The following is a 27,026-nucleotide window of genomic DNA, read 5'->3' on the forward strand; positions in this document are numbered from 1 at the left end:
AGTGGTGGGTATCAGTCCCCTTGAGTGAATGCCTATGCCTTGTGTCCTGGGGGTGGTAGGGTGGGTGCTTATCCCCTGTGCCCTGGGGGTGGGGGGGTAACATGGTCTGTCCCATCATTTCCCCCCTTACTCCTGGCAGAACTGCCAGTGCCATGTGGCAGCCATACAGTGCGCAGCAGATGCTCCAAGGCTGAGGTGTCCTGCCTGATGCCTGCTTCTTTTTGCCTATCCCCACCAGACTGTTCCCATCTATCCGCCATCGCCCACCCTGCTATCAGGAAAAGAGCTCGTTTCTAGGCACCTCTCTTAACTCCAAACTAATCAGGCACCTCTTAAGTCACCCCAATACCTCCTCTCAGAGGGGTCCTCCGCCATCCCGCACAGCTCTACGCAACTTGCTCCACAAGAAGGACCCCATCTCACAACTACCAATCAACTAGATTTTTCCTTTTGCGCCCGCCTCATCAGGGCAGCTCACCCAATCAGCATCGAGCCGGGAGAAAAGGTAGGATAGGTTGTACCGTAACGGGGGAGGGGGGGGCGATGTTGAGGTTTAGGTGATGCCCTCACAGAACGATCCCGCCCTCAGTCGCTCACTCAGCCCAGCTCAGCCCCACCCGCCTTCCGGGCCACCCCGACCAAAGAGCCCCGGTGACCTTGCCAAGCGGCGGCGGCTCTGAAGTGCGTCGGCAGCAAAAAGACGCGACGGGCCTAGCGCGCATGCGCCGCCGGCGGGCGAGCGGGGAAGGCCGTCGGCGCGGGCGCAGTGGGACGGCTCGGTGACCGCGCCTGCGCAGTGCGCGGCCTGCGCTCTCGGCTGCCCCTGAGTTATTTATAATGTCGGGCTGGTTCCTGGTGACGTAGCGAGGAGTCCGAGCCGCGTCTGCGAGCGCGTCGGAGCTCCCGCCCCCAGCCCCTGCTGCTGCGATGGGGAGCGAGGTGGCGGCCAGGGGGCTGCCGGGAGCCGGGGCAGCAGCTGGGCATGTGCCAGGCTCCGCCACTGCCTGAGGAAGAGCCCCATGGGCGGCGGGCTCCCAGCGCAGCGCGCGGGGCCCAGCAGCTGACAGCCCGCGGGCGGCCCGGAGGCCTCGCCCGGCCCTGCGGCGGCGGCGGCTTCACCCGTGCCTGGAGGGAGGCTGGCCGCGTGGCCCCGCAGAGCGGAGCCCTGCTCCCACGCCGGCCCGGCCGTGAGTTTGGCATCGGCCGGGGAGAGCGGGCGGCTGGGGGAACTGCGCGCTCCCGCCCCGGGAAGACACGGGGACCCGAGCTACCCCCCCCCCCCTGCAAGCCAGAAAGTGGCCGAGCTACCCCCCCCCCCCCCCGGCCCTAGCAAGGAAGAGGGGAGGCTTGGCCCTGTGTTGCCTGCCTGTCTCCTCCTCCCCCCCTCTTGCCCTACGCAGTAGCCAGAGAAGAGCCTGCTCGCATAGACGGAGGTGAGCTTCCTAATCCCCCCCCCCCACACACACACACACACGCGTGTCAGCAAGGAGAGAGGGGGCACCCGACGTGGAAGTTTAGAGCAGTACAAGATACGTCTCTTGTTTTGCTACCCAAAAGAAAAGGGGGGGGACTTCCTGTTTTGGAGCAGAGCACGTCCCTCTCCCCTCCAAGGGGTCAGGGCTGTTATGGAAGAGTGGAGCTGAGCTACCTGTTTCAAAGGTTCCTACCCCCACCAAAGCGGAGAGTTGGGTGGGTGCCCTGTGTGTGGAAGTTTGACTATAGAATCCACTCCGTGTACCTCCTTCCTTTTGGAACTATCCCAGCAGGACGGTGAAGGCCATGAATAGCAGCAGCACTTCCCACACTCTGACCCAAAGAGTCGTGCACAGAGGAGATCAATAGAGGAGGTGGGTTGCGAGCACACCATGGCGGGGAGTGGCTACAAAGACCTGCGAGAGAAGCTGAAGTCCATGATGCCTTATCGGGACAACTACAAAGGCAACAGCCTGCGGGATCCTACAGAGTCCCCCTATGGGGCAGTTGGGGGTGCTGCTGCAGAGCGAAAACGCAAGTACCATGAGGACTCTGACTCTGAGCCCAGTGACTACGAGGAGGAGCAGCAGCAGCAGCAGAAGGAGGAGGAGGAGGCCCGGAAAGTCAAAAGTGGCATCCGGCAGCTTCGTCTCTTCAGCCCAGACGAGTGCGCCAAGATTGAAGCCCGGATCGAGGATGTCGTATCTAGAGCTGAGAAAGGCCTCTACAAAGAGCATACGGTGGACAGGGCTCCTCTTCGGAACAAGTATTTCTTTGGGGAGGGCTACACATATGGGTCCCAGCTGCAGAGGCGAGGCCCTGGTCAGGAAAGGCTGTACCCTCAGGGGGAGGTGGATGCCATCCCGGAGTGGGTGCATGACCTCGTGATCCGGAAGCTAGTGGAGCACAGGGTGATTCCTGAGGGCTTTGTGAACAGTGCGGTGATCAACGACTACCAGCCTGGTGGCTGCATTGTCTCCCATGTGGACCCTATCCACATCTTTGAGAGACCTATCGTCTCCGTGTCTTTCTTCAGCGACTCTGCACTCTGCTTTGGCTGTAAGTTCCAGTTCAAGCCCATCAGAGTCTCCGAACCTGTCTTGTTCCTGCCAGTGAGGAGAGGGAGTGTCACTGTGCTAAGGTAACTAAGTGGAAGGCCTCTGAGTTTCAGGGACTAAACTGAGACTCCTTAGTAATTTGTTTTCGTAACTTGTTATCAGTACCAAACATCAGCAAAAAACACATGCCTGAGTTGTTTATCTAGCATCCTAGATACACGGGCTTTCTACTGACTGGGTAGGAGGATGGAGGAAGGATACTTGGGACAGAGGCATTATGGTCAGTGGGGGTCTGGCTGGAGCAGTGATTCAGCTCGGGCAGCAGGCAGTGACGCAGCTAGGCTTGGGAGGAAGACAAGCCCATCTGCAGTGGCCTCAATGAGAATGTCTGTGCATGGAACGTTGGTGGATTGAAGCTCACGCCTATCTACGGTTAGAATACACAGTAAGGCAGAAAATGCAGCCCCTGCCCGATAGTGTGTCTGTGATAGAGCAGCTGATTTAGAAGTTAGGACTCCTGGGTTCTATTCTTAGCTTATTCACTGACTTCCTGTGTGACTGTAAACAGGGTGAGGTGAGGTGACTGGCCTCATTTTTCTCTACCTGTAAAGTGGGGATATTAAGTCTTAGCTGCCTTTTTGTAGAAGGCTCTGAGATCTCCTGTGAAACATAGTTTGCAAGTGCAAATCATGTAGCATTTCATAGCTTCAAAGCACTGTACAAACTGTGTGCATCAGCCCTGTATGATAGGTACAGTAAGGTCCCCCACACACTCTTACAGATGGGGAAACAGCCCTACCTGCCCAAGGTCATGCAGCAAGTCACTGGTAAAGCCAGGATTGGGACTTCCCAGTCCCAACTTCTAATCCCTTTCTCTGTCTCTGTCCTGCTGCCTCTCTAACAACATATGGAATTTTGAGACCGGCACAGGTAGCGGCCAGTTAAGTTGCATGTGGGGATTGGTGCATGTGGCTTTGTGGAGCAGGTGGGCTTTTAGGTGTCACTGGCGGGAGGAAGTCACATGCTGGGGCTGCATAATTTTATGATCAACATTTATAGTCCTGAAGCTAAGGGCAGTTCTGCAGAATTCATTTGGACGGGTAGTCAAATACCCCTATTGCCAAAGGGAAGTATTTTAGCTATTCTATTGTCTGAGTTGGTAAATGCGCATGCTAGCAGTAAGGCAGTCTGTGGGTAACTCAGTCTCATGTTTTGGCTTGTAAAATGATTGCTGCAGGGGGTCAGGAAGGAATTTCTCCCCTCATGTAAATACAGCATTGTACAATTGACCAGGTGCATTAACTGATACTGAGCATTGTTTTTATCTCTAAACTGCTGCACAACTATTAAGTAATTCTCCCCAATACCCCTTGTGATAGGTGACTTTCAGATTGGTGGGGATAGAAAATTGACATGTAAGTGGGCACAGCTCTCTGAGAGCTAACAAAATCCTACCTGCTTATTCCAGTGGTGAATATTGGCCTGAGGTAAGGTACTAGAGACTGATAGGCAGGATAACCAGCCTTGATGGGCCAGCAGGTTGATCTGGAATAGTAAATCTTACATTGCTACAAAGCATTCTAGCTGGACAGGTGTAAAAGGAAAGAATATGGGCTGCTCCCAATTAAGTTAATGGCAAAACTTTCATTGCCTTGTATTGGAGGATGTCAGCTAGGTATTGACAAATAACATCAGTGGGTGAGGCAAGCGTAGAATGGAAACACAAGATTTTGGAATAGTGCTTTGAGGGTTTCTTGTTACTGAACCCTTGCTGGAATTGATTTGCTTAATCCAAGATAAGAGATTAGTTTCCAGTAAATAATATATTTAAAAATAGGGATTATTTCCATTTAAATGCAGCAGTTAGTAAATACTTGGCACGTACAGGACATTCTGCCAGAGGGATTGGTTTGTGATATTGTGAGCCAGGCTGGATCGAAGTTATGATGACTTATGAAAGTTGCCAGGTTAGAGAGCGAATGAACATGACTTCTAGATCCTGCTGAAGGTGATGCCTAAGATCCAGCCCTCTCAGGCACATTGAAGAGTCAGTTCTCCAAAGTGGGAGGGAGGAAAAATCCAAGTAAATAGTTCCTGAAGGCAATTGTTCTGAAAACAGAGCAACTGTATGGAGAGAAGTAACATGCTTGTAAAAATGTCTGTGTGACTCAAGCATTGCTGGGTCAGTGGCTGTTCTCAGCAAGACTGTGTTCCCCCGGAAGCCAGTGTAACAGCATTTCTTTGGCTGTGTGTATTAGGTCTGTGTGGGAACCATCAAAGAGTCTGGGGGGGGGGGGGGAAGTTGCATCTTCTCCCTCTCTTTGTCCCTCTCTTTGTCCCTCCCCATGTCACCTTTACTGTGTTGTTCCTACTAATATCAACAGTCAATTTACAACTGTCTTCCTGGTTTTCAAAGCTCTCTGTTAAGCTGTTTCATTCTGACCTTGTAGCCACCTATTTCCCCCTTCCGCTCATTCTGCTCCCTTGGCCTAAGTATTCTATCACTCTCTGCAGTAGAGTTTTTGGAGGCTTTTATTTTTTTTGTGGGGCGGAGGAAGGGTTCCATCTTGCTACGTCATATCCCTCCCTCCAAGGTATAATGGTACTTCCTCTCTTGTTTAAAGTTGTCCTCTTTAAACCTCTTTCTCTCCCACTTTCAACCCATAGCTGAATTTCTTTTTCCCCTTAGGAAGTCTAAATCAAGCTTGGTGTAAATACTATGTACCTTACATTTCAATGCCACTCTTTGTAGGCTAGAGTTGTGCAAGGGATGCTGGTGACTACTGACTCAGCCACATTAGCGTTTCCTTTTTAAAGGAATCTAGGATAGAACTGGTGTGCACGAGGCAGTGGGAATACAACTGTTTCCCAGTCTTTCTGAAGAGAATGTGTCGTCTTGGGAGGGGGGAGAGAATACTTAAACTGCAAAAAAAATAATTAGGAGCGTAGTGGGGGAGCTTCATTATATCTAACTATGTCTTGATCGCTATTGCTGTATCACCATGAATATTAGACTGTTCGTAAATGTGCCGTGACGATCTTTGCAAGATACAAAATTTAGCAGAATGCAAATCTTTCTCTTGGTTGCTAAAAATGATGCATCTTTCAGCTTGGGTCTTGAAAACCAATTATTGGGTTGCTGTTAACTAGAGGAATAGTGAGAGATCATCAACAGAGATGTGTGAGGGGGAGGGACACTAGTGAGCTTCATAAGCAATGCCCACGTGAGAAGTCCAGCAGCTGGAGTTAGGTGCTGTCTCTGAACTTTGCTGGGGTGGTGGAACTACATCACTTGTATCAGTGTTAGGGTAATGATGCCCCCACCCAGTCCCCATCTGGATGCTGAAAAGGAGAAGCGGGGCTTGCTTTCTACTCTTGATCCCCGGCGCCTCCTGGCTGCTATGAGGGGAAGATCTCTAACACTCTGGCCTTCCCCATGCCATTCTTTGGGCTCTCCTCCTCAGTATATGCTCTGCTGCTTGCTTCTTGCTGACCAGTTCTGAAACTGACAATATGTTAGTTTCACTCTCCTGCTGCTGGGCAAGGCTGTAAATAGCAGAGACACTAGCGCTGGCTGCAGACTCAGGATGAGCCAGCTTTCCTTGTAGTTGCAAGAAATCCTTAGCTGTTCAGGCTAGAAACTTATTTTAAGAAGAGAATTTAAACTTCAGAAACTGGTGTAGATCCCCTTATCAGAGGAAACTTCATGCCAGTAGCGAGTAGGCATGTGAATTTTTCCAGCTCTGCTTCAACATGTAGCATCCAGTCAGCTGAGTCAATGAGGGAGGGCTCCTTCAAAACCACTGATCACTGAAAATAGGCTGATGCCTTAAACCCAATTGCCACTGATTTGAAATCTATAGATCCCTTATGGTGATGGGGTAACATGCAAAGCACTTCTGAGATTGCCAGCATATTTGGACATCTTCTAGTGCGCTAGTGATTTGCACCGGCCATATCAAGTACACAACCTATGTCTTTCTTCCCAGCAAGGGGTTGAGGTTGGAGCAGTGTGTAGGGAATATGCTCTACTCCAGCAGAGATGAGGACCTCAGTGCTCAGCAGCAGCTCCTTGGACTATAAGCTGGGGACGCATCAGTTGGAAGTAACAGAGGAGGAGAAGGACCTTGGAGTATTGGTTGATCACAGGATGACTACGAGCTGCCAATGTGATATGGCCGTGAAAAAAGCTAATGCAGTCTTGGGATGCATCAGGCGAGGTATTTCCAGTAGAGATAAGGAGGTGTTAGTACCGTTATTCAAGGCACTGGTGAGACCTCATCTGGAATACTGTGTGCAGTTCTGGTCTCCCATGTTTAAGAAGGATGAATTCAAACTGGAACGGGTACAGAGAAGGGCTATTAGGATGGTCCGAGGAATGGAAAACCTGTCTTCTGAAAGGAGACTCAAAGAGCTTGACTTGTTTAGCTTAACCAAAAGAAGGCTGAGGGGAGAAATGATCGCTCTCTATAAATATATCAGAGGGATAAATACCAGGGAGGGAGAAGAATTATTTAAGCTCAGTACCAATGTGGACACAAGAACAAATGGATATAAACTGGCAATCAGGAAGTTTAGACTTGAAATTAGACGAAGGTTTCTAACCATCAGAGGAGTGAAGTTCTGGAACAACCTTCCAAGGGGAGTAGTGGGGGCAAAGACCTATCTGGCTTCAAGACTGAGCTTGATAGCCTAATTTTGGCAATTAATTGATCTTTGACTATTAGCGGTAAATATGCCCAATGGCCTGTGATGGGATATTAGATGGGGTGGGATCTGAGTTACTACAGAGAATTCTTTCCTGGGTGTCTGGCTGGTGAGTCTTGCCCACATGCTCAGGGTTTAGCTGATCGCCATATTTGGGGTCAGGAAGGAATTTTCCTCCAGGGCAGATTGGCAGAGGCCCTGGGAGTTTTTTGCCTTCCTCTGCAGCGTGGGGCACGGGTCACTTGCTGGAAGATTCTCTGCACCTTGAAGTCTTTAAACCACAAGTTGAGGACTTCAGTAACTCAAACATAGATTAGGGGTTTGGTATAGGAGTGGGTGGGTGAGATTCTGTGGCCTGCGTTGTGCAGGAGGTCAGACTAGACAATCATAATGGTCCCTTCTGACCTTGAAGTCTGAATCTATGACTAAGGAATGGCAGTATCTGAGTGTGACTCCATTAGCAGCATTTCCCTGTTGGGGTGAGTGGCTCTAATATGCCCTCTAATGGACAAGGAATGAGCCTGGGATGCCAGCCATGGGCAATTCACTTAACCAGGCTGTGCCTCAGTTTGCCTGCCTATAAAATTAGGATGAAACTTCTACTTATACTAGATGATGTAGCTGAGAATCTCAAATCACTTCAGACAATAAACTAAGCCTCTCTTCACCCCTGTGAGGTAGGTATTGACCTCATTTTACAGATTTGTAAACAGAGACACACAGGTTAAGGGATTTGACCAAAGTCCTAGAGGGAAGCCTTCAGAAGAACAAGGACTAGAATCCAGATATTCTCACAACGATACAATGAGGAATGAATGTTTGCTTGATAGCTTCAGTATTAGTGGTGTTGGGAGGCTCAGGGATGTAGCTAACTGACCTTAGCAAAACAAAGTGACTTTGTTTTGTCAGGTCTCACCTTGATGATTGTATTTGGTATGGGGCTGTTGAGGGACAGAACATTCTCTTTTGCTAGTTCAAATATAACTTTTATTTCAGTTTGCATAGAGCTCGGGCTGACCAGCTTTGGGTATTTATTGCTGCCATCTTCTTGGCACATGCCTCTTGGAGCAGGGAGGCAGAATATCTAGGTTTATAATCTTTGTGCCAATACTTGGTGCCTGTCTATGGCCATGAGTCCTATTAGTTTCAAGTTGGCATTAAACTCCTCTGTGAAGTAGACTCCCGCCCAGTAAATAATCAGAACATACAGCCTGATGTCTTATGGAGTGTTCATGTTTAGAAATTAGCTTGTTCTCTTCAGTTAAAGGCGTTATTAGGGTTCTATTAAGATCACCCACGTTAGTGTTCATCTTATCTTAATTAATGCACTGGAGCTTGAAGCAAAGATACTGAAACATAATAGAGCCCTATAATAAGCCCACTTGCATAACACGTCTTAATTCTTTGTGCTACACCTGAATAAAACACACTGATCTTCTCTCCAGAATTTATCTCAGTCCTAGAAACAACAGATGCTGTATCTTGGAGGGAGTGAACGGTAGCTCTCTCTCTCTTTTGGGGAGGTTGGGGGAGAATTACAGTCCCATCTATTAGTTAACTCCATGCATGTAGGAGGGGCTGTCCTGTGCCATGTATCCTTCTCTGGATAGACCTGCTTGAGTAACCTACAGCCCACTGAGCCAGGCCATGCAAGAATGCTTACTGCTGACTACTGGACTTTGCAATGAGGAAGGTATAGTGTTAGGGCTTTACTTTGGGGAGTGTTTGCATTGTCTTCCCAGCCAGTCTCTAAGCACTTGGGAAATGAGACCACAGATTTCTAAAATGAAAATAGAAGCCTCTTATCAAATCACTGAATTATGGAATGATGTCGATGCACTGCAGAATGTTACATTTTAGCTCCTCCGTGTTATCCAGCATGAAATCATAAATGCTAATCTTGCTGGCCAACCTCAAACTTGCTGCATTTATCCTATAAGTGCAAGCTGTCTGTGTTAAGTTTTAAAGAGGAGATGGGAGAGTGGCCTATAGTATTAGAGATGAGTTCACAAATGTATGATTCTGCATTTTTTTGTGTGTGTGTGTTCTGGACACACTGATTCTGTAGTGTTTTTCTCCTGAGCCAGATCCAGTGTATGTAGTGCCCCTGCCATCTATCTTAGAACATTCTGAAAGGCTTTTATCTTGCCAGAAGTGCCCTCTTAAGCCCCATTCGGGCATGGGGCACTCTGTGCTGGGATGGGGATTCAGTCTGTGCCTTCAGGATGCTGTAGAACAGAGGTGGGCAAACTACGGGCCACATCCGGCCTGGCTTTTGAGCTCCCGGCCGGGGAGGCTAGCCCTTGGCCCCTCCCCTGCTGTCCCGCCTCAGCTCGCAGTGCCACGTGTCTGGCTCCAGCTGGACGGCGCAGCTGCTCTGAGCTGCATGATAAGGGGGCGGGGAGCGGGGGGTTGGATAAGGGGCAGGGGATCCCGGGGGGGCAGTCAGGACAGGGAGCAAGGGGTGGTTGGATAGGCGTGGGAGTCCCAGGGGACCTGTCAGGGGGTGGGGGTGTGGATAGGGGTTGGGGCAGTCAGGGGACAGGGAGCAGGGGGGTTGGATAGGGAGTGGAGTCCCCGGGGGGGGGTTAGGGGCAGGGGGTCCCAGTAGGGGGCAGTCGGGTCAGGAGCGGGGGGGATGGATGGGTCGGGGGTTTGGGGGGGGGGCGGCAGGGGCCAGGCTGTTTGAGGAGGCACTGCCTTCCCTACCCAGCCCTCCATACAGTTTTGGAACCCCGATGTGGCCCTCAGGCCAAAAGGTTTGCCCACCCCAGCTCTGGAAAAAACAAAGCGGGAGAAGCACTGGCATGGTGCGTTCCCTTCCCTCCAGTCTGAGTGGGCTTTGTTCCTTACCTTCAATTAACATCATAAGAACGGTGTTTCGTTTCCAGAAGTTCTTACAAGGTAATTTGTCTAAGCAGATGTTACCTGCAATCATCCATATTAACGTAAAATGTGGCCCTGCTCAGTGAAACCTCAAACTACATACCTTGCTGATTGCACTGAACTCTGAAAACTGTACTTTTCAACAAAAAGGCAACCATGAGAACAGAATTCGAAAGAAAACGTTGATACTTGTATTGTTGGCGCTATCAAGTAGTACACCTGAAATGCTTCTGAATACCCATAGTATGTAGCTCTTAGGGCAGTATCTTGTTTTACAGAAATTAGTCTAAAGACACAAGTCTAGCTAAATCATCTTCATGCATGCTTCTATGACTGGGCCTTGATAACTCCAGCAGTAGAATCTCTGTGGTTACATAGGAGGGCAGTCTGTGTTGCTTGCTTGGGGCAGCTGAGCAGGGAGTGGTTATGCTATGCAGGGAAGTATCTGAACTTGATGGGGACACAGAAAGGTTAGTCTTTCTAGTGCAGGGGTAGGCAACCTATGGCACGCATGCCGAAGGCAGCACGCGAGCTGATTTTTCAGTGGCACTCACACTGCCCGGGTCCTGGCCACCAGTCCGGGGGGCTCTGCATTTTAATTTAATTTTAAATGAAGCTTAAACATTTTACAAACCTTATTTACTTTACATACAACAATAGTTTAGTTCTATATTATAGACTTATAGAAAGAGACCTTCTAAAAAGGTTAAAATGTATGACTGGCACACGAAACCTTCAATTAGAGTGAATAAATGAAGACTCGGCACACCACTTCTGAAGGGTTGCCGATCCCTCTAGCGCAGGGACACCCATTCTCTGATTTCTTGCCACTCTGCTTTTCACCAGGCTAAAAATTCACCTGTGATCCCAAAGCCACAACCCTTAAGGGGAAACTCAAAAGGCAGAGTAGAATCTTGTCTACAGCTTGCCCACATTTATCTCCATTGTAATTGAGATGGCTTTCTATGGAGGGAATTACATGGGACTATCCCTTTCGGTAATGTGGTGGTGATATGTTGCTCATTTAAATTCTCCTGATCATACTTCACTAAATGAGGTTGCTGACTGTACATTCTGTGGTTATACTTTAAATGTCACTTTATTTATGAATATGGCTTGTATTAATTTTCTTTTGATGTGTACTTACACACTGTGGCAGAAAATGACCAGGACCAAAAAACATTCATGTCTTCATCTGTTTCTCAGCCTGCCTGAACTTGAAAGCAAAAATTATGTAAGGCTGATAACATGAATTTGTTTTCAGAACAGTGTGAAGTTTAGGAACTGCACCATGAAAGTTAGAGAGTAGGTAGCAGTGCTTGATTCTCTGAAACTGGGAATCATTTGTTTATCAGCCTGCTCATAGTTCTTGGTTTTGTCTTTTTTTTGTCCAGTGGATATGCAGCTGATGAAATCACGCACTGCATTCGACCGCAGGACATCAAGGAGAGGAGAGCTGTCATCATCCTTAGAAAGTAAGTGTTAAAGCATTTTGAGTGATCAAGGAAGAAAGAATAAAGTTGACTCTCTAGCCCTCTGTCATTTCAGAACATTTTTAAAGGGACAGTATCAGGTGGTAAATCACTTGTGTTTAAAACATTAGATTATTCAACATTTTAAATCTTAAATATCTGATTACTTACTAAACTACTTTTGAACAATGAAAATAGACTGCCTGGTTCTGACCTCTTCTTTGTTACTGTAAGTTCTTGGGTTCATTTTCTGACTCTTGCAACAGCGTATTTTTTTTAATGTTCGAAAACACTGCAGAGGGTATGTTCACATCCAAACAGCTGTCTTTCGTTGGCTGCCTTATTTAAAAAAAATAAAACCAGCCTTGTAAAACCCTAAATTTTTGGCCTCAATTTAAGGCCTGTTTACATGATTTCTAAGTACTGAATGACCTGACATGGTCCCTTCAAGTAGATATTGTCCATATCAATTTCTGTATGGGGCATCTTTCATAATAAGCCAGAGAAATTATTTTCCTCTGGGAGGAGGATGACTCATTTCCAACAGGGAAATAAAAATGCTGATGACTGACACACATGGATTACAAAACTAGGCCTATAAATGGATCTTTAGGGATTGGCAGCGTGAAGTAATGCCCTGTAAATTTTCTCATCACCGATGACACTATCTTATAACACCATGTTATTCAATAGATGCCATTTCTTCTGGCCAGTGTTTGTCCCTATAGCTTTAAAGTTTCAGCAGCGTAGAAGTTAAATTAATTCTTCGCATGGAATATGAGTGAGGTCCCCACACCTGAGCCATTCTTTTTAAGTGACAAATCTGAGGAACTTTCCCAGATTGAGGTGACAGTAGAGGAGGTATTGGAACAAATTGATAAATTAAACAGTAATAAGTCATCAGAACCAGATAGTATTTACCCAAGAGATCTGAAGGAACTCAAATATGAAATTGCAGAATTAACAACTGTGGTATGTAACCTATCACTTGAATCTGCCTCTATACCAGATAACTGAAGGGTAGCTAATGTTATGCTGATTTATTTATTTTTATTTTATTTATTTTATTTTATTTTAAAGCTCTAGAGGTGATCCTGGCAATTACAGGCTGGTAAGCCTAATTTCAGCCTTAGGCAAACTGGTTGAAACGACAGTAAAGAACAAAGTTATCATACACAGATAAACACATTGTGTTGGAGAAGATTCAACATGTTTTTTGTAAAGGGAAATCATGCCTCACCAATCTATTAGAATTCTTGGAGGGTATCAACAATCAAGTGGATAAGGGTAATCCAGTGGATATAGTGTATGCAGACTGTGAGAGAGCCTTTGACAAGGTCCCACACCAAAGGCTCTTACACAAAGTAACCCATCATGGGATAAGAGAGAAGGTCCTATCATGGGTTAGTAACTAGTTAAAAGGCAGGAAGCAAAGGGTAGGAATAAATGGTCAGCTCTCAAAACGGAGAGAGGTAAACAGCAGGGTCCCCCACAGATCTGTACTGGGACTGGTGCTGTTCAACATACTCCTAAATGATCTGGAAAAAGTGGTAAACAGCAAGGCGCAAAGCTTGCAGATGATACTAAATTACTCAGGATGGTTAAGTCCAAAGAGTTACAAATGGAGCTCACAAAACTGGGTGACTGGGCAAAAAAAAGGCAGGTGAAATTCAATGTTGGTAAATGCAAACTAATGCACATTGAAAAACATCCCAACTATACATACAAAATGGAGTCTAAATTAGCTATTACCACTCAAAAAAGAGATCTTGGGCTTATCATGGATGGTTCTCCAAAAACCAGTCGAAAGCTGACAGTGTTAGGAACCCTTAGGAAAGGGATAGATAATAAGACGGTAAATATCATAATGTCATTATATAAATCCATGGGACACCCACGTCTTCAATAGTGTGCAGTTCTGGTTGCTCGTTTCAGAAAAGATGTATTAGAATTGGATCAGGTGCAGAGAAGGGCAACAAAAATTACTAGGGGGTGGAACAACTCCATATGAGGAGAGATTAAAAAGACCAGGACTGTTCATCTTAGAAAAGGGATGACCAAGGGGGGATATAATAGAGGTCTCTAACATCATGAAAGGTAGGAGAAAGTGAATAAGAAGGGTAACAACACTTCCATATAACACGAGATGGGGTCAGCTGATGAAATTAATAGGCCACAGGTTTAAAACAAACATAAGGAAGCACTTATTCACATAGTGCACAGTCAGCCTGTGGAACTTGTTGCCCGGGGTGTTGTGAAGGCCAAAAATATAACTGGGTTGAAAAAAAGAATTAGATGAGTTCATGGAGGCTGGATCCATCAATGGTTATTAGCCAAGATGGTCAGGGATGCAACCCCATGCTCTGTTGTCCCTAAACTCCCATCTGCCAGAAGCCGGGACTGCACCACAGGGGATGAATCACACAGTAATTGTTCTGTTCATTCCCTCTGGGGCACCTGGCACTGGCCACTGTCAGAAGACAGGATCCTGGGCTAGATGGATCATTGGGTCTGACCCTCTATGGCCATTCTTATGTTCTTAACTCCCCCCACCTCTTTGGGTATCTGTTGTTTTATTGAGTCCTGGTGGCAGAAACAACAACCCTTTTGAGTAACTTGAAAATACATAGCAGCCTCTGTTTTTAAAACTCGTTGTGGGGTGGTCCCTTCTGTGGGGTGTCCAACCAGTAATTCCACTGTCAAGAAATCCCCTTACGAGAAAAGTATAAACCAATGGAGCCCCTCTGGCCTAAAGTACTGAAAACCCAGAAGGGAGTAGAGACAATGGCAGACTGCTGGAATTGCAGCCCAGGCAAGAGTGAGGTTAGTCGTCAGAAATTTGGCTCCAGATCCTCTGAGCTTTCAAGCAGCTTAGCTGGTTTCAAGGAAACCTAGCCTCGTGGAAGATGTGGCACAGTGCCCGTTAGATCAACTCCGGGGCAAAGTGAAGACTCAGACATCTGGTTAGAGAAAAGCCATGGAATGAGACCAGGAAAGGCAACAGCCCTGAGACATTAGTGAGGCAAAATCAGCCTGTGGAGACACAGGGCAGAGGTGTGAAGTAGGGGCAGCTGACAATGCCAGATCACAGTGGTCCCTTCTGGTCCTGGAATCTATGAAGTAAAGAGAGGAGCTTTTGTGCATTGTACATAAACATGGCAAAGCGATTCTAATAGGAACCAAAAAGCTGCTGCAGTTGAAACTAGCTGGAGTGAGAGTAGCTGCTGCCAGAGAGAAACAAAACCAATCTGGACTAGTGCCAGTAGAGGTGCTCTCACAAATTTCTGTAGCTGTTGAAATATTCGAAGGGGCGCGGGGGTACTGTGGGCCAGGATTGAGGTGCATTGGCAGGATTAGGGGAGAAATGGACCTTCCAGACTTCAGCACATGAGTGGCCACACTAGATCAGGCCAATGGTCCATCTAGCCCGGTAACCTGTCTTCGTGAGTGGCCAGGGCCTAGAGATTCTTCTGCGCTAGAGAAGAGCGTTGGCTTAACTAACTAGATTTAAACTAGCTAAGCTGGGGGAAACCTATAATGTGGACATTATGGAAGAAAACACAGTCTTCACTCTTAGGTTGTTTGCAACAATTTAGAGACAGTTTATTCTCAAGCAATTGCAAGGGGGAAGAGTGCACATGGACAGGGATTCCCTCTTCCTAGGCAGGTCTCCGCCAGATCAACAGTTAGGGCAAGCATTTATACCTTTGGTTGCATACAATAATGATCAACAGCCGCGTCTTGTTTATACATATTCCTTTTTGATATTTTACTTTTTTTAGCAGTTTTTGCTACAGTCTGCATTCCATTTTTGTTTAACACAAGGTCAAAACAGTGTTTTTTTTTTTGTTTGTTTTTACAGTTTTTTCCCCACTCACCCAGGCCTTAAAGTCTTGCGTTATTAGAGTTAGTGTTAGCCTGACTCTTGCTCTATTCCTAGAAACTGTCTGCGTTCAAATTCCCTTTATCCCTTTTTCCACTTCCACAACATGCTTGAAGTGTTTTTATCTCTTGGCTGTGGTTTTGTTTAGTTCAATAACTAGATTGCTTATATTGAATTAGCTGGGCTAAGGATGACACTGTTTTTTGTTTGTTGTGTATTTTTTTTTTACATTGCAATTTAAATAGATTTGAACTTGATATTAAACCAGTGCACTTCTCTATACTAGAGAAGGCCTAGGAGTGCAGGGATTCACATATCTTGGCAGAACTGTGTTGGGAACGCTTGCATAACAATGCCTCTAGAGCTTGCTTCTTAGTCAGTGAAATTGAATGCTTCTTGTGTATTTGAGCATCCTACACTCTGCCTCACTCAAAGTTAGGGCAGGAGAGAGCACAATGGGAACTTCTATGCCTTTACTGAGTAAGATTCTGATGGCTGCTTGACTGACTGGTGTGGTGAAGGATGCTGTTATCTGTCTAAAAGGAAGGAGTGGAATCTGGAATCCCCCTTTTCCTGCAATCTTTATAGCACCTACCAGGCCTGGTCCCTAAAATGCATATATACCACTTTGCAAAAGGGTACACTATAGACATTGCACCCTACAGCTTATTTAGCTATTGCATATCCATTGTGACGCTAGAACATCTGCTCGCTGTCGAACCTGGTCTGCATCCATACACCGCAGGACTGCAGTGACCTTTGTAAACACTTGCATCCCATAGTGCGGGTTGCTGCGGTGAAGTTTCACATCCAATATCATGTGACTGTTGCAGATTTAAATAGTGTGTTATGCAACCAGGAAAATAGCTATTTTCCCTTTAGGTAGCCTGTTGCTAGCATAATATTGATGTCCTAAAGCGCGTTCTTTCTGTAGGGTCTGCTTGGGTAGCCAGAGAATCTGATTCTCACCAAGATAAATGTATTATGGCAAGGGTGCTTAGCTTTAGACTTCGGTATAGTTAGGAACTAGTATATCGAGCCATGTGGTGAAGGGGCCAACAGGCAGAACTTTTGGTCTTGAGTCTTTGTTCCTGAATATGTTCTGTGTGTGAAGCTCTGGAAGCTGTGTACTTATTTGGCAGGGAGTGTAAAACAAAACTCTATGTATTGGAGAAATGCTCTGACGTTTGGTCGGTTTTGTGCAATATTTTGAGAGCAGCATGGTTACCAAGTAGGTCATAAACGCTTCAGTGCAGTTAGAACATAATGATATTTACAGTGTTCCCCATGTACTAGAGTGCAGGGCTATGAGGGCAACAGAAAGGGCTGGAATTTGTCTTCAGCTTAAGAGGTTGGAGGCCCTGAGGGGGCTGAAACTCCTAAATTTAAAAAACACCTACCCATTTTTTTTTTTTTTTAAGCATAACTCTAACCAGGGAAATAAGCAGTGTGTTAGTGCAACCTAATGAGACCTGCTCAAACAGGCTCTGGAAGTAACTTCCAAATGATAGTTCAAGCTCTTTGTAAAGCTTCTCGCGTATTGTACCTGTAGAAGAAAACTATGTTAAATGACGTTAGCTTTGCATAATTTACTTGCCTGTGCATATCTTTCCTTTTTATTGTCCTCTGCTGCCTAGCTACATTTTAAAAGACCTAAAAACTCAGAGGGATCAGTCAAGATTTTATGCTCTTTTGTAATCCAATTAAAACTTTGAGACTTGCATTTCCAATCATATTTAATTTCTGTGCAAAATGTTTGGGTGTCTTTTTTTGTTTGTTTTGTTTAATCCATTAACTTCAGGGGGTGGCTATATCATCCCACGCCCTCAGAAGCTTTATTCCCCCTCCAAATGTTGACTTTCTTCCATAAAATCGTTTTTGTGTGAGCCATCATGAAGTGCTTGGGGGTGAGGAAGAACTTTGAGGTTCTGTTGCCCAGCTTACAATGACTGTCATAGAGTGACCAGATGTCCCGATTTTATAGGGACAGTCTTGATTTTTGGGTCTTTTTCTTACCTAGGCTCCTATTACCCAGCCTGTCCTGATTTTTCACACTTGCTATCTGGTCAGCCTAGCCTGTCAGAACGCTGATTATAGCTTTCATGAATCAGAAGCAGACAACTTGTGTTATTTTTGGCATATTTGTGAGTAGTGTTGGAATGGCAATAAACTGGTTCAGCATAGGACCTGCCATCATTTCTGCATTCAGTGTTCTAACTAATTGATTTGGATCTGAATTCCAGTAAGATACTAGCAGGTAATCTGGACTGTTATTAGTCCGACACAAACCTACTTCCTGTGCGCAGTGCAACTGACAAACCTACATACTCTGTATGGACATGCCTTATTCATGTGTCGACACATTGTACCCGCAGCAAAGAGAGTAAGTTGGTGGAGACAATGGTTTGCTCTGCAACTGCAAACAGTTTGTAATTGGAGTTCGAAAGGATCTGAAGTTTTTTCAGACCCTGTTGAAATCAAGCTTGCAAAACTTAGGTTCAAGAATAACCCGAAAGCTAATTTTCCCCTTTCTTACAACCCAACCCCATGACCTGATTTTTAGCAAACTTCCCTTATGGGAGATGCACATTGTAAAATACTAGGAAGCCGGAGGAATCTGCAGCCATGTTTCTTTCACAAAGATTGCATGGATCATCTCCACTACATGCACTGGTACCTTTTCGTCTTGCATCCTTTCGGTGCCAGGGCTTGGGTCCATGTTTGAAACGACGTACTGCTGAAGCCAAAAGCTTGTGTCTGTGTATAGCAGTGATGCAACCACATTAAGACTCTGTATACTACGGAGTGTTCTGTAGGATAGCTTCTGCTAGCTCGGCTATTTCCTGGGCACGCAAACTGAGACAGCTACAGCTGTGTCTGAGCAAACGGTGCTGCTGGACAGAATTGTTCTGTTTTAGCTGAACTGTGCTTGCCAGACCCTATTGCACGTTGAGGTAACTATCAGCACAGTTCCCTTCTAGTGTGGATTAGATCTTGACTATTTTAGTTGAGATACCATGGTGCAGCTTGCTTGGCCTTCCTTTTGGATCTTCACCTGATGACTGCTGGATATTTTTGTTGAGTTTGTCAGAAAATCTCCAGCAAAATGCTATTGATTTGCACAGGTGAGCTCTCCTGATCCCAGCGAGAGAGCTAGAGCTGTAGGGAGAGCACAGAGGTGAAGCTAGGCACTGCAATATGGATCAGAGATGGGGAGTTTTGCTTCATCACTTCTAGATATTTTATCCAGGGTTTTAAGTTGCTGAACAGTTATTAACCCTCAGAATTAATAGTTGAGTTAATATAGGCCAATATATCAGCTTGGTGTGCTAGATCCCAAGCAAACTTTTTTTGAATAGGGAAATGGGAGTTTGAAGGGGAGGATTGCAAGTTTTGCCTTGTGGAACTTTATCCTGCTTGTCACTTAACTGTGCTGGTGGGACTGGATCAGGGGAGCTACTTCAGTTTGACTAGACAGAATAGCTACTTTGATACGTCAGCACTTCCCCAAAAGACTCTTTGGAAACACTTGTCTTTTAACATTCACAGAACAAGACTCGATGCTCCTCGATTGGAAACAAAATCGCTGAGCAGCTCTGTGTTGCCGCCAGGTTACACCTCTGACCGTCTATCAGGAAGCAACAGGGATCAGATCCTGAAACCAAAGCGGTCCCATCGCAAAGCAGACCCTGACGCTGCTCACAGGTAGGATGAGCGCTTGTGAAAGCAGTGATCTGGCTCCAGGGCTTCTGGTCTCAGTGAACTGCAAAGTACCATGGTCTGTCAAAACAATGGTAAATGCCACCCACCCATCAGCCTGGTAGTAATGACAGTTGCTAGAACAGCCCATTTCATAGGTCTTGGTGTGATTCTTGCAAAGATAACGCAGCATCATTCCTATAGTGCTGTTGTGTAACAACTTAAACTCTGTCTAGCCTATTTAGTTTGGCTTTTTCTTTTCTTGTGCATTAAAGTTCTGCTCAAGTTTTCTCCCCTTTCCTGCCTCAGGGCTGCTTACTGCACACATACTTCCTAGGCAATATAGGGCTGTTTAATCAAAATGGCTTTTTTTAGAGCCAAACCGGTCCATTTAAAGCTGAGCTTGGATTTTAAGCTGTTTATTTTTTCTTGTCAAGTGGTTGGCAGGATTGAGACGCAATAGATTCAGCTTCCTCTTGGTAGTGCACTCATTCAGAACAATAACGTTTCCCTGCAGCTAATTTTGACCTTTCTTGCCAAGCTATTGTATAAAATGAAAGGACTTTTGAAAAGGCTAAAAGGTTTCACTCACAGGGAAGAGTGAGGGTATGGTTTTAATGGGCCATGTTTCTCATACCTGCTGTGGGCCCAATCCTGCATTCCTTGCATACCCAAACTCTTGGTGAACTCTTGCAGGATTTGGTTTCCAGAGGGATTTGGACACTGACTCCTTCTTGGAAATGGTCCAGTTAGTCTAGCAGCACCAGAAGCTGAGCCAGTCTTTTAGTGTGTGTTTATGGAATCCTATCCAGCATGAGATTTCGCCTGTGACGACAGTGATGCATTTGGCCGATATAATGGTTTCTTGCCAGGAGTGATAACTCCTATTATAGGGGGGGAAAATATTTGCATACTTCAATGGTGGTGCAAAATCATGATAGTTCAAAGCCAGCTGTCCCGTATAAAATCTAACCAGTATTCCTAGTACCCAGGGGTGTCTCTGAGCCTTAGCAAGGGGCAAGACTTCTCAACGTCATGTAAAACCAAAAGATTGGCCTGGTTTCATGGTCTGACTACAGTAAGGTCCAGCCCATGCTGCAGTCAGTCACTTGAGGAGAGTCTTATTTGTGTAACATCCCACTCAAGTTCCAGACTAACTGTATAAGCCAAGAGAGAGACACCTCTACAAATGTAGCGTTACATTGAAACGTCCCCCAAACTAATGTGGAGTAAATATACAACAGAAACACAATTGATCGTACAGAAAAAAAACAGTTCATGGGACTGCAGGAGTCGCTATGTCAGTACAACATGGAGGGTGGTGGGGAGGTTTTCTCCTTAACCTGAAGGTTACGTTCTTACTCTGTCATTTATGTCCAACACTGTCTGGGTCTGTCCCATTATGTAGCCTAAGAGACTCTAGTATAATACATGCATATTCCATGGATGTCAACGTGATGCATTTGTTATGGGGACAGTAACTACTGCTGTACCGGATCAGGTCATTGGTCCATGTAGTCTAGTAGTTTGCCATTGACAGTGGCCAGTGTCAGATGTTTCAGAGGCGGGGGGAGAGGGGACCGAGAGCAAGAAACCTTGCCACAAAAACAACCAACCCTTATGGAATTTATATATATAGGGGGAGAGAGAGAGAAACAGTAAACTAGCTCCTAAAAGAGCAAGAGAATAGGGAGTCCTGCTCCCATTAAAAACAATGGCAAAAATCCCATTGACTTAAAAGGGATCATGCCCTTCATGCTGACATTCTTTACCTGTGCTTATCACAATGGGAATCTCCCATAAAAGGGGTAATATTTGGTACAATCAGGTACGCCTAGGAAGGAATGGCAGAGCGGTTGCATAGTTTGATAGTTTCTCTTGTAGTTTAACAGCTTCACTGTAGGACAAGAGTAAATTAAAGAGCCTTTTAATAACTTGTGATGTTGATTCAGAAAGAACATGCCATCACTACAGGCAAAATCCTCCCCTCAGCATTCATGTGACTTTAGTCTGCTTCACCTGTGCTGGACTCCACAGGAGTTCTGTACTTGTAGGAATACTGCAGTGTTGTGACCTGACAGTATTGGCAGTCCAGTCTGCCAAGTGGTCCATTTAGTCAAAATATTCAAGAAATTGTAGCTTAAATAACACAACTAGTCTGAGACATCTCTTAAATTCACAACTGAGTGTCTGCTCCAAATGTTTCTCTTCTTTTCCTTAGGCCACGGATTTTAGAAATGGATAAGGAGGAGAACAGGCGCTCGGTCCTCTTACCAAAACATAGGAGACGGAGCAACTTCAGCTCTGAGAACTATTGGCGAAGGTCTTACGAGTACACAGAGGACTATGACGAGGAGGAGGAGGATGGAAGTCCAGCCCGCAAAGTTAAAATGAGGCGACATTGAGGCATGAGCTTTCCGGAGTCTCAAAGCTGAAGAGAGTGGCCTCCCGTCTATGAAAACTTCTCCTCCCTCCCTCCCCCCCCCCCCCTCCTGGCTATTTCTCATCTAGCTTCAGTTTTGTTGTTTCCTTTCAGGCTGAAGAGTAATTGGGAAGGATCTGGCTATTTGTTTTTATGAATGGAGTAATAGTGAGGCATAAATATTGATGGAATGTGTAAGGTGCCACCTGCAGTTTCCAAAGGGGTGTGTCAGATGGACATCCCCCTCCCTCATGAAGTGGATATTGTTAACGCTGTGGCAGGCTGCCTGGTCTGTATTTTTGAAAACACCAAAAAGTTAACTTTCGTTACTGAAGATTTAAGAAATTAATTTTTCCTTTTGCTTTAAGTTTAACTAAGTTTCTTTTTAAAATGTTCTAAATACCTTGTTTGACCCCAAGAGTTGAAACTCTTTGTAGCGGCCTCATACTCCATGCTACACCAAAGGGCTCCTGAATTCCTAAGTCTGCTATTACATAGTTTGGGTTTTTTCTTTTTAAAGGTGTCCTGCAGCAACTGGAAGTTTGAAGCTTTGCAGGCACCCCTTACTGCAATCGATTACAAAGTATTTAGGATATTTGTTGCACTTTAGTAACAGTTTTTAATGCCCTATGCTTCCCTCCACTTCACCCCCCTACCCCCCCACCAGCTAGTTTGGGCTTGCAAGCATCTCGTTTTCTGCACTGCTGACTAGAGGGTGTATTCTCTCTGCGAAGGCCATACACAAGCTCTTGTTCACATCAGTGGTGGTTCTGAGGGGCTCCTCAAGGAGAGAATAGGCTTGTTTGAAAGAGGAAGGAATATTGGACTTGAAGTTGCTCCATCCACTTGACCCTTCTCGCTAACCGCATCATTACAATTTTTCAGAAGTATATTGTGTTTGGATTTTTAATCTCTGGATAAGTGTCTTAGTTGGCTTTATTGAGGCCTGTCAAACTACGGGACTGAGATTTGTATTGGCCCCCTAGGCCTTTGAGTATGAAAATGATTTGTGTGCGTGTTTTGGATACATGCTTTTTCCTTCTCAAAGCTAGAGAATAGCCAGAACAATGTTAGGGCTAGCAGATTGCACTTGTGAGGAAATGTGACTTGGCAATGCCCTGGGAAGGGCTGTCTTTATGCTGGCTGGCATCTTGGTGGAAGTGGATCTCTCCCTTCTTGGTTCAGGAGGAAAAGGATCCACGCTGCATTCTCTCTGGAGTACCCTGTTTGACGATGCTTCAGAGCATTGCAGCAGCTTGAAGAATCTGTTAAACTTCTCAGCCACAAAGATGTGCTGATGCATAGAAGTGTGTGATATTGTCACCCCAGTAGAACTAGCAGACTTCTTCTTCCCTCAGTACCTTTGGGGATGTCTGGGGGTTGGCCTTTTGAGACAGGAACCCTCTGCTTAGGTGTCAGATGCCTCCCATTTAACTTGCATAGCACTGTCTGTTCCTAGCCTCAACAAACATCACAACTGGTCTGTGTCCCTCTTCTATTTACTGAGAGATCATAGGAATTCTGGTGCCGTGAGCCTCTTAGCCAGTGACTTCTGCGAATAAGACTCCTGGAGCTCAAGGAGTTAATAGGAGAAGTTAGATATTAGAATATGTTTTTCTGATCATCTTTCCACATTCAGTCCGCATTATCCTGGCTTGAAGCCTCAATGAGTTGTCAAAGTTTGGGGTCTAATAACTTATTTAGTACCCTAATTTTAATAATTAAACAGTAAAACTCTCCTCCATTTGATTCCTTGAATCCAAATGTCAGCAATTGCAAAGATTGGTCTTTATTTTTAAGTTTGTTTGTTTTTCTTTTTTACAGCTTTGCCTTCCCTAAACTTTTTTTTTTTTTGGGTAGTTTTCCTTGGTATCGTGTCTTGAACACTAGCTATGGTCTATGTACTTTACAATAAAAAGATCTAATATATTTTGAAACATGTCTGGTGCTGTCATGAAGAGTTTCCAGTCCAGAAACCAAGCATTGTTCCCTCATGTGCTGTTTGTTGGAAATCTAGCACGTTTACCAACCTTCTGACTTTTTTCATGTGTGGTTCTCCTACCCCAAAATGTACAGGTGGTCCCTCTTGAATGCTGAGTCTATTTAAGACTAGATCCACCATTGGTCATAATGCAAACAAAACTACTACAGACTTCAGTGGAAGTGCTATCTGCATAAGGATTACTAGACCAAGTCTTTCAAAGGTTATCCTGGGCTTGTCTTTTTGTGGTGGTTTGTTTTGTTTTTTTGTTTTTTCCTGGTTAAGAACTTTAGTTGGCATCGCTCAAAGTTGAGAATAGTCTTTTGCCAGCCCTTTAAAAGAGCCCCACCTCTGCGCAGAGTTCTAAAAGTTCGTGCTTGTGGCAGTCTTTAAAATGTAAATTGCATTTGAAAATAAGCTGTTAAATTAGAACTGCGATTGCTCCCTCTCCTAGCTTGTTGAGGAGAGTAGCAACCCCGCTCCAAGACCAGCTTAACAATCAGAAAGGAAAAACTCTTCCCTTTCAGTTTCTCACACTGGATCTGCTGCAGTCTTGTCTATCTATGACTGGCCTCGTGAATGTCACTGTTTTAAGATGGCGACTCCTAGCAGGAGGCTGAGGAATGGTTTTAATTAGAACACTTTTGGATTCACAATTTACATGCTGCTAAAATGCCCTCTGTGCTTCTAGGGTGCTGTGCTGAGTACATAGTCTTTTTTTTTTTTTTTTCCTGAATAGTAGCATTCTGATTTGCTTAAACGTAGCTCTGGCTGGATAAATCGCAGAAACCATAGTGATCTGTGCCTCTATTTCCTCTTTCCTGTAACAGTCCTCTTCTGCTATGCAGTGCACCCCCATCCAAACACGCTACGTTACGTCTACCTCTGCAGTAAGGATCCTGGGTTCTGGCTCCTCAACTTAAAATGAAGTTGATTGCAATTGTGCCTCTTTTTTGTGATGTGATAATAGTGGCTCCCAAATCAGCACTTGATAGAGCAAGGTTTGCTGTGTGACCCAGATGGGAATGAGGTACTGGATTTGTCTTAAAGGAGCTCAAGACCAACTTATGCATTATCTATAGAGGTCTCTCCTCTAACATGGTACAAATGACACCTCATTCTAACTCTTATGCGTTCTGTGTAGACAACAGATACCTTTACTTCAGATTTATTTTTGTATTCTTCAGTGCAACTTTTTCCTGTTTTCCATCTTTTGTTTGTTCAGTTCTACAGGTTTTACTCAAATGGTCAGGAAAGCCTTTTAGGGTTAGTCTCAAATCTTTGAGCTGGTTGTGGGTTTGTTTGGTGTGGGTTTGTTTTTTAAACTGACTGCAACATTGCATGGAGAGATTGGGGCACAACTAATTGGACTCAAGGCATCTTTCTCTTTAGGGCAGATGTCCCTCTGTGTATTGGCAGGCCATCCTCCCCAGTTGTACAGATATTTTATATAGACACACGTATGTACATCTGTAGATACATGTTTTTTAACTTTTTGCACTGATCATCACTCAAAGTGAAACCTTGAATTAAAAAAAAAATGGAGACTTTACATTTTCACATAGATCTAAATGTCTAGAGAACCTACTGTATTTTATTTGCTGGAACAATGGCTCACGATGTTAGTGACCCCCACATGTACTCTGTAGCTGGCTTGCGGTGGCTTATGGGACTGCTTGCAAGTCCCAGGTCAGACTTGCATGCGCTCTCCTAAACTAGAGAATGTCCAGATGTGAGGTGAGTTCTGGCAACTCTGGTTTGATTAATGGCCACCACAGTCCCACCTCTTTTTCATCTCTGGGGTCGGGGGGTGGAACTTGGGTCATTACCAGCTGCTCAGAAATGGAAGATCGAGCCAGGTGGCTTCTAACAAGGCCTTATTCACAGACCTGACCAACTTGGCTTTAAAATCTTTCATAGTCTGGTACAGTAATGTGGTCCAAATTCCTCTCTCTAAATCTGCATGTAGTATGCATAATTCATTAAACGATCATCTCAATCAAAGACACAGTAAAATTACCCCAAATAACACCCCCCAGACCTCAACCATGACATTATTTTTCTTACCTAAGGAAAGTAGATGCTTTGTGTTTCTCTGCAAACAAAGGCTGGGGAGGAATTTGTATTTTTGCTACATGTGGCTATATGTAGCTGAAATGAATCTGTTCTAGTGGTGGAATCAAAACTCTGAGCCCGTTGCATGGGCTCGGTGTGTCCATCGGAAGAGAGTGAAAAGGTTTGCTAGTAACAAAAGTGTTGGCACGGGGATTTCTTTAGAACGTGGCTTTGCTTCTTAAGCATCTGGCAACCTCAGCCATTCCACTTAACCGCATCTAGGTAAATTACACAATGGTAGGAAGATGTGGGTTGGCACATCTGGCTTTGACCACCTGCTAAATTCTGATCCAGCTGTTGTAAATAAATTGAGTTGTGGCACACATGAGCTGTAATCCAAAGGCTTGGTTCATCTTGAAGGTTAGCCCATGAGTTGATATTTTGACAACTGACATGCACACTTCTGAGTTAGTCAATCAGGTAGCTTCTACTGTAACACTCACACACGCAGGCGTTTTTTTTTTTTTTTAAGTTCTCAAGCTCTTTCCCAGGGTTCCTGTGCAGGGAAAGGGTAGAGCTCTAGTTCTTGGTTTTTAATGTTGTTAGTATGAGGTTTTGATAGCAGTGCTCACTGGAGATGGCTCTAAACCAAAACCCCCCAATCCAAACAGCCCTGAAATTTGGGGGACGTTCAGAGCTGGACCTGGACCCGAACCCTGTGGCATGGACCCACCTCTAGTGATAAGTAGTTTTATATGCCAAATGCAGTTTCCCTTTTTGAGACAGAAAGGGAGTGCTAATCTGATGCTCTGACAAGCTCCGCAGTACCCCTTCCCTTATTTTCAACCTCCTCCCCTCCCCCCACTCACGCTCTTAACAGAGTTCTGGCTGACTTACATTTTGTTTTTTAAAAGATTCTAACTTTTTGTTACAAATAAATAAAAAGTGGCAATATTTTTTTCTGTAATTTTTTCATAGGAAAGCGTAGTTTGTAACAAAGTTGTACAGTTCTGAAGTTTGAGATACAAAAAAAAAAAAAAGTACTGTGTGGAACGCTGTAAATGGGGAAGAGATTATTTTATGTACAGTACCATGGGGGGAATCTTTTAATTCTGGTTGATTCTTAGGAAGAATTTAGTTCTTCACTGTCAGGGTTTGGAATTTCATGGATTTCATTTTTTTTCTTGTATAGAATGCTGCATTTAATTGAATAAAAGCAGAAAGCATCACTTGACTCTGTGGGATTTTTTGCAGGGTACGCTTCAGTTCTGATCCCAGGTAGGCTACTGACTTGCTGTGTTGTCTACAATGAGTTGCTTAGGCTCGTACTGTTTCAGGGAGCCTAAGGGAACACATGTTTTTCAGCTGAAGTTGCTGGTGAATATTGGGC

At 45.1% G+C, this 27,026-nt stretch overlaps 1 protein-coding gene across 2 annotated transcripts; it reads left to right on the plus strand.

The window, feature by feature from the left end:
• Positions 1–1,043: 1,043 nt before the first annotated feature.
• Positions 1,044–26,865, plus strand: ALKBH5 (alkB homolog 5, RNA demethylase). Of its 2 annotated transcripts, none has more exons than XM_005289007.5 (5): positions 1,044–1,187; positions 1,767–2,614; positions 11,519–11,599; positions 19,029–19,184; positions 21,400–26,865. In XM_005289007.5, the coding sequence occupies exons 2-5, from the start codon at positions 1,866–1,868 to the stop codon at positions 21,581–21,583; spliced, it is 1,170 nt and encodes a 389-aa protein (XP_005289064.1). In that variant the 5' UTR covers positions 1,044–1,187; positions 1,767–1,865; the 3' UTR covers positions 21,584–26,865. The 2 variants fall into 2 exon arrangements, with proteins under 2 accessions (XP_005289064.1, XP_065416275.1); XM_065560203.1 differs by lacking the exon at positions 1,044–1,187 and adding an exon at positions 1,196–1,433.
• Positions 26,866–27,026: the final 161 nt, after the last annotated feature.

The sequence above is a fragment of the Chrysemys picta genome, chromosome 10, assembly GCF_011386835.1.
Source record: "Chrysemys picta bellii isolate R12L10 chromosome 10, ASM1138683v2, whole genome shotgun sequence".
NCBI lineage: Eukaryota > Metazoa > Chordata > Testudines > Emydidae > Chrysemys > Chrysemys picta.

Bases quoted from the DNA above. Each gene is read 5' to 3' on its own strand.
- ALKBH5 (XM_005289007.5), top strand. From the start codon at position 1,866: ATGGCGGGGAGTGGCTACAAAGACCTGCGAGAGAAGCTGAAGTCCATG. The intron at 2,615-11,518 runs GTAACTAAGTGG...TTTTTTGTCCAG, and splicing joins GGGAGTGTCACTGTGCTAAG to TGGATATGCAGCTGATGAAA. The intron at 19,185-21,399 runs GTAGGATGAGCG...TCTTTTCCTTAG, and splicing joins GACCCTGACGCTGCTCACAG to GCCACGGATTTTAGAAATGG.